Raw genomic sequence first — 18281 nt, forward strand, 5'->3', positions numbered from 1 at the left:
TTGTACATAATATTCAGCATCTATAGTGATAAAATCAGCTTGCTGAAACAAAAAGTTGCGTTCAACTCTATATTTCATGGCATTAATAAGAATTCATGTTTACGTACTTTCGATTTTTTGGCGAATGCGCCAATGTTATTTATTTAATACTGAAATAGAAGATTACGTAACAAGGACGCAAAATAATCATCCGACGGACGAATTTGAATGTCTAGACGAATTCATTAAAGCATTTTTTTATACGTGCTACGTACATAGTTTTTGTTTCAACAACTGCATATAACGCAAATTAACAGCTGACATTTTTATGTTGACTAATTTGGACCAATAATTGAGTTACTCTAATTAATTCTTCTATGAAGTTTTGGTTTGTGATACGATTATTGATTGAAGCAAATAAATACAAATTAATACAGTAAAGTGATCACATATTTATTTTGCTGTATAGTCCAAAAAATATCATTTTGCGAATCAATTTCTTTTAACGGCATACAAGGTGTCCCAGAATAATGGGCACAACGGAAGACCATAGATTTGTGGACTCAAAATAGGCAAATTTAGGCTAATTCACCTATATCCAAAATCGCTTCGCTTGACTGCTAGATGACCTCAAAATTCGTGAAAAATTTTTGAATTTTGTAAATAACTCAAATACGTATTATTCGAGTTTGATTATTTTTGGGGTGTGGACTTTTGCTTCCAATCTACACATTTGTTTTTTAAAAATTCTACAAAATTGATGTATGTTGATAATATCCGTTCAAAACTTTTTCCTCTTTCGGACAATAGTGACAAATCAGGGCCTACTAGCACTTTGTTAAATATTGTAATATGGGTGGTAAGATAATGTATAGATTTAAAAAATATACAGTGCGTCCCAGAAGTAATGCAAAAAATTCATATTTAATTTTGTGTTGCGTTTTCACAAAAACGCTAAAACATGTCAATTAGTAAATAGGAATTGTCATTTTGTCACGTTGCTTAAACCTTTTTTGCGCTATGTTTCACAAACCTATGACGACATCGACATTTTTTTTAAATAGCACTACCTAATTTTTAAGCATAAATGGATAGCCCTTTTGAAGGGAATTGCGTCGATATAGGCTTTGACCTACTTTGACAGGTGCGAAAAAAGCCAACTATTGGAATGAACATGTATTAAAATAATAACAAAAGTAGGTATCATAAACTGATGCGAGAACAGTGCCACAGCAAAAAATGGGAATTTGTAGATGTTTTGTGTTTTGGTTGATTGTTGTAGGTACATGTTTTTATGTATTAATATGTTGGCGTTTTCGGTGACAGGACGAACGGCAGTGTGTGGATTTTAAGTGACAGCTAAAAATAACATTTTGCCTACATTTTCCGTCACTATCGTTGGCCTTCCAGTTCTAGACAAATCTCTAACATGTCCAGCGTCTTCAAATTTGCGTACTAATCTGCATACTGTAGATGGAGGCATTGGTTACTCTGGATACTTGACGTTGAATAATTGACATACTTCATCATAACTACGGATCCTATCTCCGTATCCAACCATAATTAGGATTTCAATTCTTTGTTTCTCACTTAAACACAATACCATCGTTATGTAAAGTTATGGTATTTGTAACTGTCACAATGATATGAGGCACTATTGCATTCGCTAATTGTCGTCTTCAAAACAATACCTAGCCGCTGTGATCCGGTGAACCTACCCAATCTACATAAAAACATGTGCCTACAATAAACCAAAATACATTTTTTGCTGGGGCACTGTTCTCGCATCACTTTGTGCTACCTACTTTTGTTGTTATTTCAAACCATGTCAATTCCAATCGTTGGCTTTTTTTTCGCACCTTCAAAGTAAAGTAGGCCAAACCCTATATCGACGCATTTCCCTTCACCTTTTGTATCCAAACCGCTCATTTAATCAAAATTCTATAAGAGGCCCAAAAACTTTCAAATGATATCACCTATCAAATAAAAAATAGTTGTCATTATTGCCCAAAAGAGAAAAAAGTTATGAAAGGAGTTACGAGTTTTAAAATATACTCTGTATAACGTCAAAATTTGTAGATTGAAAGCAAAAATCCACACCCCAAAAATAATCAAAATCGATTACTAATACATGTTATCCGAACACCCTGTATATATATTTTCACATTANTTTTTGAATTATATGGCATCAAAGATTCTTTAATATCAAATTTTAGTCATATCTTTTCCAAACTGAATGTATTGCACTGAAATTTGGCTAGAGGTCGCTAGTTAGTATCTCTTCCATTGACTTAACTTTTTCGAGGTTAGGTTTTTTGCAAGGTATATCGTATATTCATTATAATACAAAATTTAATTTTTACCATTTAACGAACCATTAAATTTACCTAAAAGCGTATTACGGTATATTTTGCAATTGTTCACAGTCACTTAACCTATGGTATTACGTTATGGGGCAACTCAAACGCTGCGAGTAAGATATTCGTTTTACAAAAGGTAGCGGTCCGTTTTATCGAGGGTGCCCCTTATGGAACCCCTTGCCTACCACTGTTTAAAAATTTCGTATTATGCCTCTACCAAGTATATATATTTTTCAGTCTGCTGCAGATACACCGTGGACTAGATACATTTTCAAAACATTCAGACGTGCATTCATATAATACCAGAAATGCGGCAAATTTGATTTTATCGTTTTCTAGGATCCGTACTACTCAGATTAATAAATTAAATATTAAATTATATAACCACTTCGTGAATTGTTTTAATGGTGTTAATGTTACTAGTTTCAATTTTAATAAATTTCGTAGGTTAAGTAANATTTTGCTCGTACCTTTTTAGCTGTAACGATACGTTTTCTTTCCAGGGAGCTGGCTAAAAACACTAGAGTAATAACTTTAGCATTCATAGATCCAGAGAAGGAAAAGTCATATCACCTGCACATAGTGTCATCTTCCAGCTTCATCCTGCTTATGTTTTTGATAGTGAGACTAGCTATAGGAACAACTATAATTATAGTACTACCAAAGTAACTATTTCACATTTTATTTACTAGTAATAATAAAATTAATAATGTTCTTGTGTTTTAGTGACCTAACTATTGATGTTACATACTACACAGAAAATATAGCGTTCTTTATTTTAGTAATGATAGCGATAGCCGAAGAATTTTCAGCTTTGGTAAGGAACTAGTTATGTGAGGTTTCGTAAACATGTAACATTTATATTTATTTTATTTCAGGCCAAGTGCTGTAAAGCTTTTAAGGAACCGATGATGATACGTCGGCTTCTGTCAACGACTTGTATTGTATTAATGGGCTCTATTAATATTATCGATTCGGTAAGCACGTTGTATTTGCTTTGTAAATTATATATAGAATGTAACCGCGACAATATATAATATAAGAAATTTGGTACGAATTGCTATATGAGCCTCTGTAACATCAAGTTGGCAGGCAATATCATGATGCCTAAGTAATCAATTACGAAGATATGAGTTATAGCTCCAATTAAGTTTAAATAAGTAGTAAGTACTAGTAAAAAACTAATTTAAGTTTAAAATAATATCGATAAATATTTTAAACTGGAGTAAGAAAAATCTCCTAAAGGTTTTCATATCTTTCACGGTTTCATGATAAATTCAATTTTTTTCTCATTAAATTTATCGGATTTACTGCTCCAGTGAATTTATTAATATTTTGCTCGGTATTTTCATTTCGCTTGAACTATATATTTAAAAAAAGAAACTGTTCAAAGTGCTCGCTATTTTTGTTTAAACAATTTTCAATTATTTTGATTGTGAATATTTCTCAACCGATACCCTCTATCTTTTATACCACATGCAGCTTCTCTGCTTCATTCACTTAATTGTGCTCATGTAGGAATGGAAACCTCATACAATTTTTGCTTCGTCCAGTCCCAAATTGAAACGAACATAGTTTAAGTGATTAAATCCTCATCAAGAAAGCGTAAAAATTCTATTGAATTCAATCTATTCGGAAAAATAAATGGACTAAACAATCAGTTTCCCATTGAATCCAAGCCACATGTTTACACTCAACGAAATGACAAAAAACTGCAATTTGCAGCAATCGCTTCGATACCAAAATTTTTACTACGTTGGCGTTGTACTAAAAAATCTAAAATTTGAACAACTAAACTAGAGAAAGAGTTATTTGAGACAAAAGAGCATCTTCTTTTACACCCGTTTTCAATAAGAGTATTTTGTAATCTTCCAGTATTTTTTGTAGATTACAACGTTGATGAGCAAAAATCCTAACAATATTAGGAGTTCGTCAGTAGAGGACAAAAGACAAGTCAATTATTTTGCTCTAATATTTTGTCATGCAGAGGTTACATCATTATGGAAAAACGAATATATCCTTCGGACGGGTACCATATTTGAGTGAAAATACTCAGTTTTAGTTCAAATATTATCACGAATGAGTAAAATCATCAAAATGCTCAATATTGAGTGAAAACGTACTCAATCACTTCACCCAGTGGATTCACTCCGTACTATTGTGTACAGTACTGCTTTCATTCACACCGATTTTTTTACAGTGTAAGGAAAAACATTATTCTTCTTTTTTTTGGTTTAAAACAAATGAATCAACTTTCAACGGTTATAGCAACGTCGCTGTTACACCCTATATAAGATTTGCTAATGTCTTAAGTAGAATGTTTCAGCAGATAGAAATCGTTTGCTCAATTAAAACATGGTGCCAAATTGTAACACTAAATAGGAAATGTTATCAAGAAAATTGTTAGTAGAATCTTTCTTGTCATATTTGAAGCCGATTGAAATTTTGGAAGTTGAGTGAAAAAATCTTAAGCTGTCTACGGAAAAATTTGGCATCAACATTTTTATGTTTACTTTCTTATGAATTGGTATAACGTATCAGTTTCAAAGCAATTAACAGAAATTTTGATTCATTTAAATTCAGAAAAACATTTTGTGCCAATTTTCTCTAAAATGGTGCAAATTATGAATATCGAATAGAAGAACTTCATTTGTTCCTTTCAAACTAATTAACTATTTTTTTAGAATACCCTTAATTGCCCTCTGCATCTACACCAATCTGAATAAGGAAAGAACTCTTCTTCCAATAGATTATTGTAATCGACAATGTAGAAACCTGCATCAAGTTTCATTCGAGTTTAACGAACCTTTTTGGAAATATTTTTAAAAATGTGTTTTATGATTAAAAAAAAATTAACGAAATAGACCTTTGCACTGAAAGCATAAGTCAAAATTATGTTGTATAAAACCAGTTTTGTCTAATCAGAAAGCAGACAGAAACAATAAATACATACAACTACATCGTGAGCATCAATAAATTGTTCATGTTTCGAAAATTAATCTGTTTTCATTTTCAGAATTGAGAAGTTTACTTTTAATAAATTTTGACTTACATCCAATTATTGCTTACTTCCTCTTTTAAAAGTATTATTTTACTTCTTCAAAATTTTAGTCGATTATTTGCTTAAACGGTGAAATAATAGTGTCAAATTACTTTACGAACTTAGATCCTTGTTGATTACAAGTACTAAAGGAAGAAGTAATAATACAATAAAGAGTATATGATACACATATATGATACCTTATAGATATAGAAGCATATAAAATAAAATTTAAACTGGCAAAACATTTAAAAACGAAACAGCATTCTCAGTTCTGAAAACGAAAATAGATTGAATTTCGAAACATTATTTAAGTGCGCGATATAGTGATGTACCTATATTTTTCTGCCTTTTTCGGTTAGACAAAACTAGTCTCCTCAACAATAACCCTTGACTGATTCTTTTGGTGTAAAGATTTTTTCATTAATTTTATAATATTCTTTCACAGGTGGCAAAATACCCAAATAAATAGAGATAAATCTAAAATAATGCTACAAATAAGTAACTCGAAACAGTACACATTTATGACGTTCTAACATTTAAGGATTTCCGTCTCCTGTTCTAAAAAACTTTTTGCTTAAGATAACATTTCATATCTCCTGCTAATGTGGTACCATATTTCATAGACGTCCTGATTGATACCGTTATTTATGCAGCGTGTAATACTCACTTGCAGAGACATTAAACTAACAACAGCAATAAAGTTATTCTTAAAGTTATATTATATTTAATATTTCAGTTTTGTACATGGAGCAATCATAAATCATATTTATTTAAGTACAATTATATAGCGGCAGCAAAGCTACCGAAAATTCCACGTAATTTGCGCAAGGTCTCAGCTGCACACTCTCCGTACTTGTAATGAATTTTCACAATCTTCACCCGTTCATACGTCGTATAGCGCTTCATTTTGTTTAACCCACACGTGTTTACTATAACTCTTCGGAATGAAAATAGCGCATCAAATCCTGCATTACTTTTGGGACACCCCCAAATTCATTAGTAGAAATGTGTTATTTGTCCTTAAATAAGTGCAGTAAATTACCTTTTCTTAAAAATGCATATTTTTCAATTACTGCTATATATATAATCCAGTGAGATTTAAATTATTAATAAGAATTAATATTTTAAGACGTCTGTATTTTCTTGCAAGAAAAATGATTTTCTTGAATATTAGCGCTCTACCGTGCTCTGTCGTGGAAATTAATATATCATCGTAATGTGACAGCAAAGAAAATGGCGGAACTCCAACACCAACCTTCAAATTAGCGATTTACACTGCAATTTCTTACAGCCTCTTTAAATATCCAGTAATATAAGCACAGTGGCTGTACTCTCGCAAGTTCATCAGAATAGAATATAATAATGGATTATTCTCGTGTATGAAATGAAATTTTACAGCCAATCAAAAACAAACAACTATGTATACTACAGAGTCCACCACTTAAAAATCACCAAGCTTGTAGTATGTTCTCGTCATTTTTAAGGTACCGTAATAATTAAGGAATCAACTTATGAATTTCTATAATACGCCGGTTGTCGAAAACTTTATTATTATTGTTATATTTGCGAGAGGAATTTCTATTTAACAAACTATAAATAAATTAAAATACCATGATGGACATGAATAGAACGTTAAAAATACATGTTTAAAGCATTTAGATTCTCTGTCTGATATATTGAATTAGATAAAGTTTTTTAAATACTTACTACACGCTAACATGGAAAAGAAAATGAAATAGTTAAAAAAAATTATTTGGATTGAGAAACGTTCTAGATGATTACGAGTTATGAGTTTGCCCTTTTTAATCTTTTAGTTCCCTATTTCAGTAAAATTTTAGAAAAGCTTTTGAGAGATAGACGTCTCCTTTTTTGAAAAGCACCTTATCCTGACACCGTCTCAATTTGGTTTTAGGAAGAAATCTTCAATTATTAGAGTTTTACTAACTGTTGTTGAGGAAGTAGTTGAAGGCCTTGACCGTGGTCAAATAACGAACGCCACGTTTTGTGACTTGACCAAGGCCTTTGACTGCGTCAATGTTGACGTACTACAAACTACTAGCAAACTCGACTATTATGGTGTCCGAGGTTTAGCGTTGAAACTTTTTGGATCTTACTTGTCAAATAGACGACAATTTGTCAATATAAATAATTGTAATTCAGCTATACTGCCCGTTGCGAATGGTGTGCCGCATGGATCGGTGTTCCGGTCATTATTTTTCTTAATTTACATAAATGACTTGCCAATCAACATGCGTGACTGCAAGTGTATTATTTTTGCCGACGACACGACCCTTTTGACACGTGGCGGTGTGGATAGGAGTAGAGAGTGTCTATCTAAGGCTAAATCCTGGTTTCCTTCAAATAAACTTAAATTGAATTTTACTAAAACCCAACATTTGCATTTTACAGCTGATAGATTAGCTNAGGATGACTCTTCCGAATCATGCTCCAAAAACTGGCCTGCGTTATACAGGGTGACCAAAAATCATGTCAAAATTGCCAATTGAAAAATTGCAAAATCTCGAATTTTTTAAATGCAACCCCCTGTATATTTTCATACCATGAGATGCAGAATTAAATTCTCTACAACTTTGCTATACCTGCTCCTATAACAAAATTCATTAGTTTTTCATGAAATCTCATTTCTATGAAATAATGCGAAGTTTATACAAATAGCTTTATGTAAAATAAAGCAGTAGGCTCCTGTCAAAGGATAATCTGAAAAATTTTCAATTCACATAAGGTTTAATAGAAAGGCGACAGTAGTAATTGTGAAATGACTTACTCTAAAGAAAAATTAGTTAATGTGGTATATGCCGTAGGAGAAGCTCATGCTAACTGTTTATTGGCAAGTCGTATTTACCAAGCTAATAATCCAGATTTACAAAGAGATCATCATAAAAAGTTTTTTGTATAACTGGAGAAGTTTGAAAGAACGGCAAATGCAAATTATGAGAAGACAACAAGAACACACGCATGCAGTAATCAGAATAGTCAAATTGACATTTTGGGATGTGCAGTCCAAAGTCCATCTACAAGTGTCAGAGAAATTAGTGATGAAATTAGTATTTCCAAAAGTGTGGTTAATAGAACGTTAAAGAAAAACAACTTCCACCCCTATCATTCTGAGCATCACCAATTCTTAACACAGCAAGATTTTCAGAAGCGAGTACAGTTTTGTGAGTGGGCAACTATAAAGCTACAANGACACGTGGCGGTGTGGATAGGAGTAGAGAGTGTCTATCTAAGGCTAAATCCTGGTTTCCTTCAAATAAACTTAAATTGAATTTTACTAAAACCCAACATTTACATTTTACAACTGATAGATTAGCTAATAGGTCTAATAATGTGAAATTACTGGGTATTACTTTAGATCCCGGTTTATCCTGGGCACCTCATGTCGACTCTCTCTGTTCTAAGCTTGCATCGCAGATTTTTGTTACGAGGCAGCTGAGGCCTTCGCTGAGTGATGCAGTTATGAAAATTTTGTATTTTTCTCTTGTTCATAGTCACCTTAATTATGGAGTCCTGTTATGAGGTAACTCCGTAACTGCGCGGAAGGCTGCACCGCTGGGCTTCGTGTAAAGACCTATTTAAGAGTTTAGAGATTATGCCTCTTCCAAACCTGTATATTTGTTGAAACGTTGCTGCATGTGCACAAGAATCTCCAAAATCTGGCCACTCACTCATCCATTCACGATCACAATACTAGACAGGCACTAAATCTTGTGGAACCCTTTTCTAGAATTAATACTACTAAGAGAAACAAGGTCCAGATTGAGCTTTATAATAGATTAAGTAATCANAATTTTCGTCGTAGAATTGCTCAATGTCTAGAGAAAATTGGCAGACATTTTGAGCGGTTACCTGTTAATTACTAATTTCTTTATTACTTTTGTTAGAAATGCACGATGTTAATTTACTGTTTTGGATACTGCATGCGTGTGTTCTTCTTGTCTTCTCATAATTTGCATTTGTTGTTCTTTCAAACCTCTCCTTCAGTTTTACAAAACACTTTGTACGAGGATATCTTTGTAAATCTGGATTATTAGTTTGGTAAATACTTGTCAATAAACAGTTACCATGAGTTTTACTAATTATTTTATTATTTATTTACTAATTCTTCTTTAGAAATGAGATTTCATGAAAAAATAATTAATTTTGGTATAAGAGCAGGTATAGCAAAGTTGTAGAGAATTTAATTGTGCATCTCACGGTATGAAAATATACAGGGGGTTGCATTAAAAAAATTCGAGATTTTGCAATTTTTCAATTGGCAATTTTGACATGATTTTTGGTCACCCTGTATAACGCAGGCCAGTTTTTGGAGCATGATTCGGAAGAGTCATCTTTACTAAATATCTGATAAAAAGATGGACTTAGTAGTGTAACAAAAGCCGGGACGCGCAGGCATTTATTTATTAGTTCCCGGAACGGAAAGTAAGATATTTCAGTCGTCACAAATTATCGGAGGGTTAATGGTTTTCAAGTAGTAAGTCGCCAAGACAGTCCTTCGGAGAAAATTATCAATATTTGTAACAAGACACGTACACGGAACGATCCAAGGAGTTGGAGGAGATCACGAATAAGAGAACGGAAATGAGGAAGTGGTACGACGACCTGAGAACGCAACGTAAAGAAGAATTCCTGAGAGGTTATAACATCATCAGATTGAAACTGAAGGAAGTGTACCAGATGATAACTTTGGGGGGCGATGCCGATTTCGAATTGGTCGACACCTACGATCCGTTCGCCGAAGGGGTTCAGTTGAACGTGAGGCCACCCAAGAAATCCTGGAAGAAGATTTCCAATCTGTCCGGAGGGGAGAAAACTCTGTCTTCGTTGGCTTTAGTGTTTGCCCTTCATTATTACAAGCCCTCCCCTTTGTACGTCATGGACGAAATCGATGCCGCTTTGGATTTCAAGAACGTGTCCATCATCGGACATTACATTAAGGAACGCACTAAGAACGCCCAGTTTGTCATCATCTCCCTAAGATCGAACATGGTCGAATTCAGCGACAACTTGGTAGGCATCTAAAAATGGTGTCAGGTGTGGGGTAAGAATAAGTCCATAGGTTAACATGTAAATATGCATTCGAGTCAGAAAATTGTTTAAGTAATGAAGTGTAAGAGAGAATGTTGTGCATAGTAGGATACCGGTATCAAATGAATGTGGGTGATAGAAATGGATGAAACGAATATGAGTAACTCGATGAAAATAGTGTGGAGCTAACCCGAAGGAAATTGCTGGCCACAATTTCTGGAAAAATCGTACTAACAAATCCGGACTGACATTATTCAAGAAAGAGGAATAAATAATTACAGCAAATGATCGGCGATATGTAGGTTAAAAAGCGGTTCAGGCAAAGAAATGTCAATCAGCGCACCACGGCCGTATGGGTGGAGAAATCGCGTATGTTCTTAGACGAAAATCGCGCTTGTACGCGACATGTAGGTAACGATAGGGCGTAGAACTGTTATAAATTGAAATAATAGTCTGTATATCCCGTATTGCGTTCCATCAAGTTTTGTCAAACGAGCATACGAGCAAATCAGCTGTTCATACTGTGTATAACAGTCTAGTGGTAAACCTTTGTTAATTTTTCAGCCGAATTGAAGTTTCAGGTAGCCCAGAGGGTACAGGCGTCCGTCAGAGATAGAACCATTCATATTTTGTATCAGATCGATGTCAAGAATATGAAATGCTAATATACAGGGTGAACGAATATAGGTGGGACTATTGTGGCATTTTTCTTTTGTTGACGGATAACCTGTACAGGCAACAAGTGTTCAGTGGCTAATATATTGTAAGTATAGTGTCGATGTTTACGAGGGTCATTTGTAAGTAACGAAAATTAAAAATATTAAATGCGAGGGAGCAAAGGTTTAAGGTAATTACAGGGTACGCCGCAGCAGGGGTTCTTTCCACACTTCACAAGTCATGGGTATTTCGAGTTTATACAGCGTGTTTTTTTATTGACACGAGCATTAGGAAAATTTTAATTAGTCACATGGCAATAACTACATACCTGTCAACGGGGTATAACTTAGAGGAAATTCATGAATTTTAACGTAGAGGATTGATTATAACTGATAATTTCCGTTGTTTCCATTCTTGTTCGCGTGGCCAAAATCTTTTAAATATGACTTTTTTGGTAACTTTTTGACGACCGTTACCTTAGTTGTAAATCGTCTCGGAAATTCATCACTAGATTACTTTTATTACAATCAATCACTTTAGTGTGGTAAGCTTATCGGGGCATCTAGTTCTGAAGGTATTTTGCGCGAACAGTAAATGTTTTTTTTTGGGGAATTTTATTTTTCTTTGGAAATTTTTTTTTAATAGAAAATTAGGGAGTAAATTGTAACTTGGGTTGTAGTAAACAGCCGCAAGGATTTTTGGGTATCGTTGTGCCTTGACAGTAAAGACCAACGATTGGAGATGTAGAGCTGTGAAGGGTGGAAGTAGAACTGCCTGGCGCGCGCAAAGGCGGACTCTGATGATGAAGTATAAGAAAGAGAGAAAAAAAAAGGAAAAGATCGACCCTGGACTTTGGGGAAACTGCAGTGGTTGCACGGGGTTGCCGACTCCCCGTGTTCGACCACCTTGTGCGGGCCACCGAGCTATGGACACAGGTAGCTCAATAGTAGGGGAAAGGCCGAGTGGAGGCGGACGTCTCCAACTGCCGGGGTCAGCAAACTCAGATNATTATTTTTGCCGACGACACGACCCTTTTGACACGTGGCGGTGTGGATAGGAGTAGAGAGTGTCTATCTAAGGCTAAATCCTGGTTTCCTTCAAAATACTTAAATTGAATTTTATTAAAACCCAACATTTGCATTTACAGCTGATAGATTAGCTGATAGGTCTAATAATGTGAAATTACTGAATATTACTTTAGATCCCGGTTTATCCTGGGCACCTCATGTCGTTTCTCTCTGTTGTAAGCTTGCATCGCAGATTTTCGTTATGAGGCAGCTGAGGCCTTCGCTGAGTGATGCATTTATGAAAATTTTGTATTTTTCTCTTGTTCATAGTCACTTTGATTATGGAGTCCTGTTATGAGGTAACTCCGTTACTGCGCGGAAGGCTGCACCGCCGGGCTTTGTGTAAAGACCTATTTAAGAGTTTAGAGATTATGCCTCTTCCAAGCCTGTATATTTTTGAAACGTTGCTGCATGTGTATAAGACTCTCCAAAATCTGGCCACTCACTCATCCATTCACGATCACAATACTAGACAGGCACTAAATCTTGTGGAACCCTTTTCTAGAATTGATACTACCAAGAGAAACAGGGTCCAGATTCAGCTTTATAATAGATTAAGTAATCATTTTAAAAATTTTAAATTTAGGACGATGTCTCAGAGAAGTTTCCACAAGTTCATTAAAAATTTTTTATTAGAGCAATGTTTTTATAGTCTTGATGATTTTGTTTCTTTCGTTACTGTTTAATATTAATGTCCTCTTTTAGTGTAATAGTTGTGACAAAAAAATGTACAGTTTTTGTATATGACAGTGTCAATAAAGTTTCTATTCAATTCTAGTTTAACGTCTCTAGATGGGATTACCTTTCTCGCGATGTCGAAATATTTAAAGCGAAAAATAAAAAGGATCTCAATATGACCAATTATGGCTATAACCTACAAGGTATACGTCTATCTTAAATGTCATTGCAACTTAGTGCCTACTGGAACAAAACATTACTGACAAATAGTGACCTACTAATATCGGGGGTGTATTTCAACGCTGAGCGGGACACTTAGCTCGCAGAGTGGTTATGTCCCACATTACCATATCATTTGTTTTTATAACTGAGTGAATATTATTGGTTATTGTTTTAGATAACATGCGTCGAGTTAAAGAAAACATCCGAGAACTGTTCATCTATAGAAGACATCGATGCCGCCTGCTTGTACCCTTCCTATTTCAGCTACTTCACCGTATTAATATTGATAGCATCATCCCTGCCAGCGTGCTTGTCTTATTTGTGGAAGAGCTTTCTGATGTTATTAATATCGACTGCACAATGTCTGGTGAATATTTTAGTGCTAGGGCCTGCTTTAAACTGCGAGGAATCCATGAAGCGTTGGATGAGGTAAATAAATAATATTAATTAAATGGGTAATCCCCAACAACCCTACTAATCTGTTACGAGATTATATTATTATCTGGATCTCGGGATTCGTTCGGTGGAAAACGAAAAGTAATTTTGAGTCGCCGTCCGATCGGTTAATCTCCTTAGTTTTAATTATAGGAATTGAAATTTCTGGCGTTGTAAGTTTAAATTGAGTGTTTCTGTCCACACAAAAGTGATGGCCACTATAACAGTTTGAATCAAAATATACGAAACGTTGAGAAAATTGACAAGAAAATACTTTTTATTTTTAACTAAAATCACAAAAATTTGTGTAAGTACCTACTGCTCTTATCATTCACTGATACAGCTGTACTGCTATAAGTACCTGGAGCTATACATTTCTTTCACAATATAGTAAAATAAAAGATTATAAAAAACATTTAGTACAATTTAATAAAACTTGATAACTGATTGTGACTAGAATTTTTTTTTAGTTTTTATTTCATTATCGTAGTAAGGAGTTTTCTTGTCCTAGCAAAAACTGTTTTATAGAGAAAGCATTCGGGAGTTTTCGTATCCTCTTTGTCCATATTATGCGTAAAAAGAACTCTGAGAGAGCCAATGCTAATAGTGCCTCCTCGCGATAATAACATTGCTGCCCATTACTGAGGTGCTGTCACGTGGTCATTTGTCTAGTGTTTAACTTTTGGGATGTAGAGATAATAACAGTAATATTTTTTGTTCCTAAGTAAACCTGATTTTTATTATAGTGAGGAAATATTTATTTCTAAAGACTGATGTTTGGAAAAAATGAAATCGTAGAATCCTTGTCCAATTCTAAGAAGCTTCTTTTAGGTGGTGGTAAAAATAACAGTTTTATTTGACATTTTGGCACGATATTAATATACTCATTATTTTTTTTGTTTTTTTTTTGTTGCTTTCGGGTGGTTTGTTTTATTGGTTCCCCCTTTTTTTTTTTTCTTTCTTTTTTTTTTTTTTAAGAAATCGAAACCGATTTCAGTATATTTCTTAGTTTTTAAATAGAAAAATTATACTTTTATTTATACATGCCGAGCTATTTGCATGATAGTAAAATATTTAAAGTATTTTAAATTGTTTTGAAGCAGACGGTGTCTGATCTTTTTTCTGTTGGATGAATTTTCTCAGGTTTTCCTTAACTTGCACTAAATAGCGGTAATACAGTTAACCAGCATAAAACGATCCTAAATCCTAGAATAGATCGAATTTATTACAAATACGAGCCCTTTTTGGGAAATTTTTCTGTTTAAATTTAATCGAAAATATCTCCAAAACACTTAGTTTCACTCAAAATCTGGAAAAATAGATTTTTTTTATCGAAACTTATACTATGTAACCACTAGAAGCTAAACGTATCATGGGCATATCAATTTTAAGTTTTTTAGGGAAGTTTTTTAGGTAAAATATAATTACATTATTTTTAATTTAATTTCCCATAAAAAGCTCCTATTTTTTGTGAAACGAATAGTTTTGGAGCAATTTTTAATTTATTCAACTTTTTTTTAACTTCAAACTCGAAAACAAAGTGTTCTATGAATTATGTAGTATAAACTTTTTTTTAATTCTGAGGTATTCTATCACTAGGATAAGTTTGGCGTGCTCAATTCGTAATATTCTGTATACCACGTGATCTAAAAATTAGTGTAGACAAAATATTAAGAAATAAGAGGATTTTCTACGGACCATGAGCCTATTGCTCTTTGTTTTTGAATTATATGGCATCAAAGATTCTTTAATATCAAATTTTAGTTATATCTTTTCCAAACTGAATGTATTGCATTGAAATTTAGCTAGAGGTCGCTAGTTAGTATCTCTTCCATTGACTTAAATTTTTTGAGGTTAGGTTTTTTGCAAGGTAGGTATATCGTATATCCATTATAATAAAAAATTTAATTTTTACCATTTAACGAACCATTAAATTTACCTAAAAGCGTATTACGGTATATTCACAGTCACTTAACATATGGTATTACGTTATGGGGCAACTCAAAGCTGCGAGTAAGCTATTCGTTTTACAAAATGCAGCGGTCCGTTTTATCGAGGGTGCCCCTTATGGAACCCCTTGCTTACCACTGTTTAAAAAAATTCGTATTATGCCTCTACCAAGTATATATATTTTTCAGTCTCTGCTGCAGATATACCGTGGACTAGATAAAATTTCAAAACATTCAGACGTGCATTCATATAATACCAGAAATGCGGAAAATTTGATTTTATCGTTTTCTAGGATCCGTACTACTCAGATTAATAAATTAAATATTAAATTATATAACCACTTCGTAAAATGTTTTAATGGTGTTAATGTTACTAGTTTAAGTTTTAATAAATTTCGTAGGTTAAGTAAAAACTTTTTATTGGATAAATGTTTTTATAGCGTAAGTGATTATTTCAACTGTTGAATTCTAACAATGATCATTTAATGTAACAGTGACTTCAAATATACTTTTATTGTATGTAATGTGGTCGTTAAAAATAAATAAATAAATATACGCATTTCCTATATCTCCTGTCAACAGTCAATGAGTATTTTTTTTTTATTTATTTATTTTATANTAGCTATTAGTATAACCTGTCAGTATCAGAAAATGTAAGCAGCCAATATCGACTAGAAAAACCTTTCAAGCGAGATATCTCAAAAACTGTGAATATTTGGATAGAACTATTCTACACAAAGTACCCTTTATTTTTTATGTAGAATCCGAAAAAAATATAAAAAATGTGTGTTTCCATTTAAAAAAACAAAGTTTGTGTCTGGCCAGGAAAAGTGGAACAACCTGTATAGTTGAATATATTTTTAATTTGTACATTCCGAGAAATGTGACAACACAGTAAAAAGAAAAATCCATATATTCCTCATTTTAACATAAGATATTGGACTTTCCCGCACTAGTGGGACACGCTGTATATTTTAACGGTTTTGTTTAATATTACAAAAGTGTTACATCAATTTTACTTGAACATTCCATAGCAACCATGGAAAGTTCGAGGAATTTTACCATACTTTTTGTTATAGTGCACATCTACATTACCCTGTATATTATCACGCCATAGTAATATCAATGTATTCTTTATTGTATAATGCAATAAAGATACACTTTTTGCGATCAAAATGACTCACAAAAGATTCATTTATTCAGTAGAAAAAATAAATTTGTTTATGTGTTGTAGCCTAACCGAGAGAAAGTTCAGCCTTTCCGGTCTCCTTCTAATCGCCACGCTAGCACTTGCCTTCCTCGCCAGGCACGTAAGTGACCATTAATCAAAAAAACCACTCCCCACTCCCGTATCCGGCTATTTCAGATGGAGCAGGTAGCCAGGGTGCTCTTCCTGTGGCGGTGCGAGGTGAAGGAGCAGCGCGACTGTGCGGAGGACATGAGGCGGCGCAACGAGGCCCTCGTCTACAACATCCTGCCGCCGCATGTGGCGGCTCACTTCATGGGCAACCGGAAGCGCCAGCACGACGAGCTGTACTCGCAGAGCTATGCCGAGGTCGGGGTGCTGTTTGCATCCATGCCGAATTTTTCAGGTGAGGAGAGTGTAAACTCTTACTCAACACTTTTCTCGTACTTCGGAGTTAACTTGGAAAAAGTTTAACTAATTTTTTTTTATAAATATCGATAATGCAGATCTACACATCAAAAGGTTCAGAAGTCTGATGGTGTTTCCGATACAATTTTTAAAATTACTATATAAATTCAGAATTTTGAGATTTTCAAAACATGCTTAAAACATTTTGACCTATTTTTGATATTATGTAACAGATTTTTTTTTTATTAAAAACTTGTTAACTGAAAGTGTTTTTGTTCTTCTGTAATTTCCATTTTGGATTGTGGATACGATCTTTTTCCTCAATACATCAACTAAAATGTATTGATTTCAATATGTACTAAATAATCTTCAGTTAATTACCGCAAAAACAAGCAAAACTTTCTAATTAATGCATTAACTCTAAGTTTGAAAATCTCATATTAACTGAAAATCAATATACCTACCTCTCTAGATACTTGATCCTTGCTAATTGATTAACTCAAGTCCTCTCGCCTCCCAAGGTTCAAGTTTAGTGCTTAATTAACGTGAACAGCTAGAATTTTTGAGCTTTGGATAAATGCATCAGTATTTATATGTATTTTGGCCGTCAGTTGAATGTAATAAATACTTTAATTGGTTTCTTAAAGAAAAAAGGTGTTTAAACACACCAAAGTAGAAATTAAAGGAAAGAGGAGATGTATTAAAAGTTAATATACAGGGTGTCCCATTTTTATTCTGAAAAAATTCAGGAAAAGATAGATCCGATAAAATTAAAGGGACTTTGCTATATAAACTTATTTCGAAATCTGAACCCTTTCCGAAATACAGGGTGTTGAAGTTGAATTTATTTTTTCATTTTTTGTTAATATCTCTTGGAGTTATAAACTAATTGTTCTCAAATTTTATGTGGTGAATACCACAGTGCACTAGTACTAATACACAAAACCTCAGCTTGACAGAAAAAGCCAGTGGCGTGCATTCCGCACTTATCGATACCTTTTATAAAAAGTATGTGTTACGCCACTGACTGATCTTCAAAATAATAAGTAATTTCAATTGTCCGTGCATTGTTCTGTCAAAAAGCATTTTTACGTTTTCTACATAATAGGCACAGCTACAGAGTAAACCGACATTTTATAAAATCATCCCTGATCTTAATTTTAGCAGAACTCGATCACTATTCCTTATCTAAGAAATGCTGAAGCGCACTCCTGGCTAATTGAATACTATCTGTGATTACTAACAATGATG

At 33.7% G+C, this 18281-nt stretch overlaps 1 protein-coding gene across 1 annotated transcript in view; it reads left to right on the forward strand.

The window, feature by feature from the left end:
* LOC111692202 (adenylate cyclase type 3) overlaps nucleotides 1-18281 on the forward strand; it is a gene marked incomplete at its 5' end in the record, with an annotated part of 69036 nt that overhangs the window by 40197 nt on the left and 10558 nt on the right. The window contains 6 exons of the mRNA XM_023456043.1: nucleotides 2843-3004; nucleotides 3066-3156; nucleotides 3218-3316; nucleotides 13228-13481; nucleotides 16671-16746; nucleotides 16803-17028. Of these exons, the coding sequence (XP_023311811.1) occupies nucleotides 2843-3004; nucleotides 3066-3156; nucleotides 3218-3316; nucleotides 13228-13481; nucleotides 16671-16746; nucleotides 16803-17028 (908 nt within the window). The remainder of the gene's footprint in view (nucleotides 1-2842; nucleotides 3005-3065; nucleotides 3157-3217; nucleotides 3317-13227; nucleotides 13482-16670; nucleotides 16747-16802; nucleotides 17029-18281) is intronic.

The sequence above is a fragment of the Anoplophora glabripennis genome, unplaced genomic scaffold (assembly GCF_000390285.2).
Source record: "Anoplophora glabripennis isolate ALB-LARVAE unplaced genomic scaffold, Agla_2.0 scaffold1126, whole genome shotgun sequence".
Lineage (NCBI taxonomy): Eukaryota > Metazoa > Arthropoda > Insecta > Coleoptera > Cerambycidae > Anoplophora > Anoplophora glabripennis.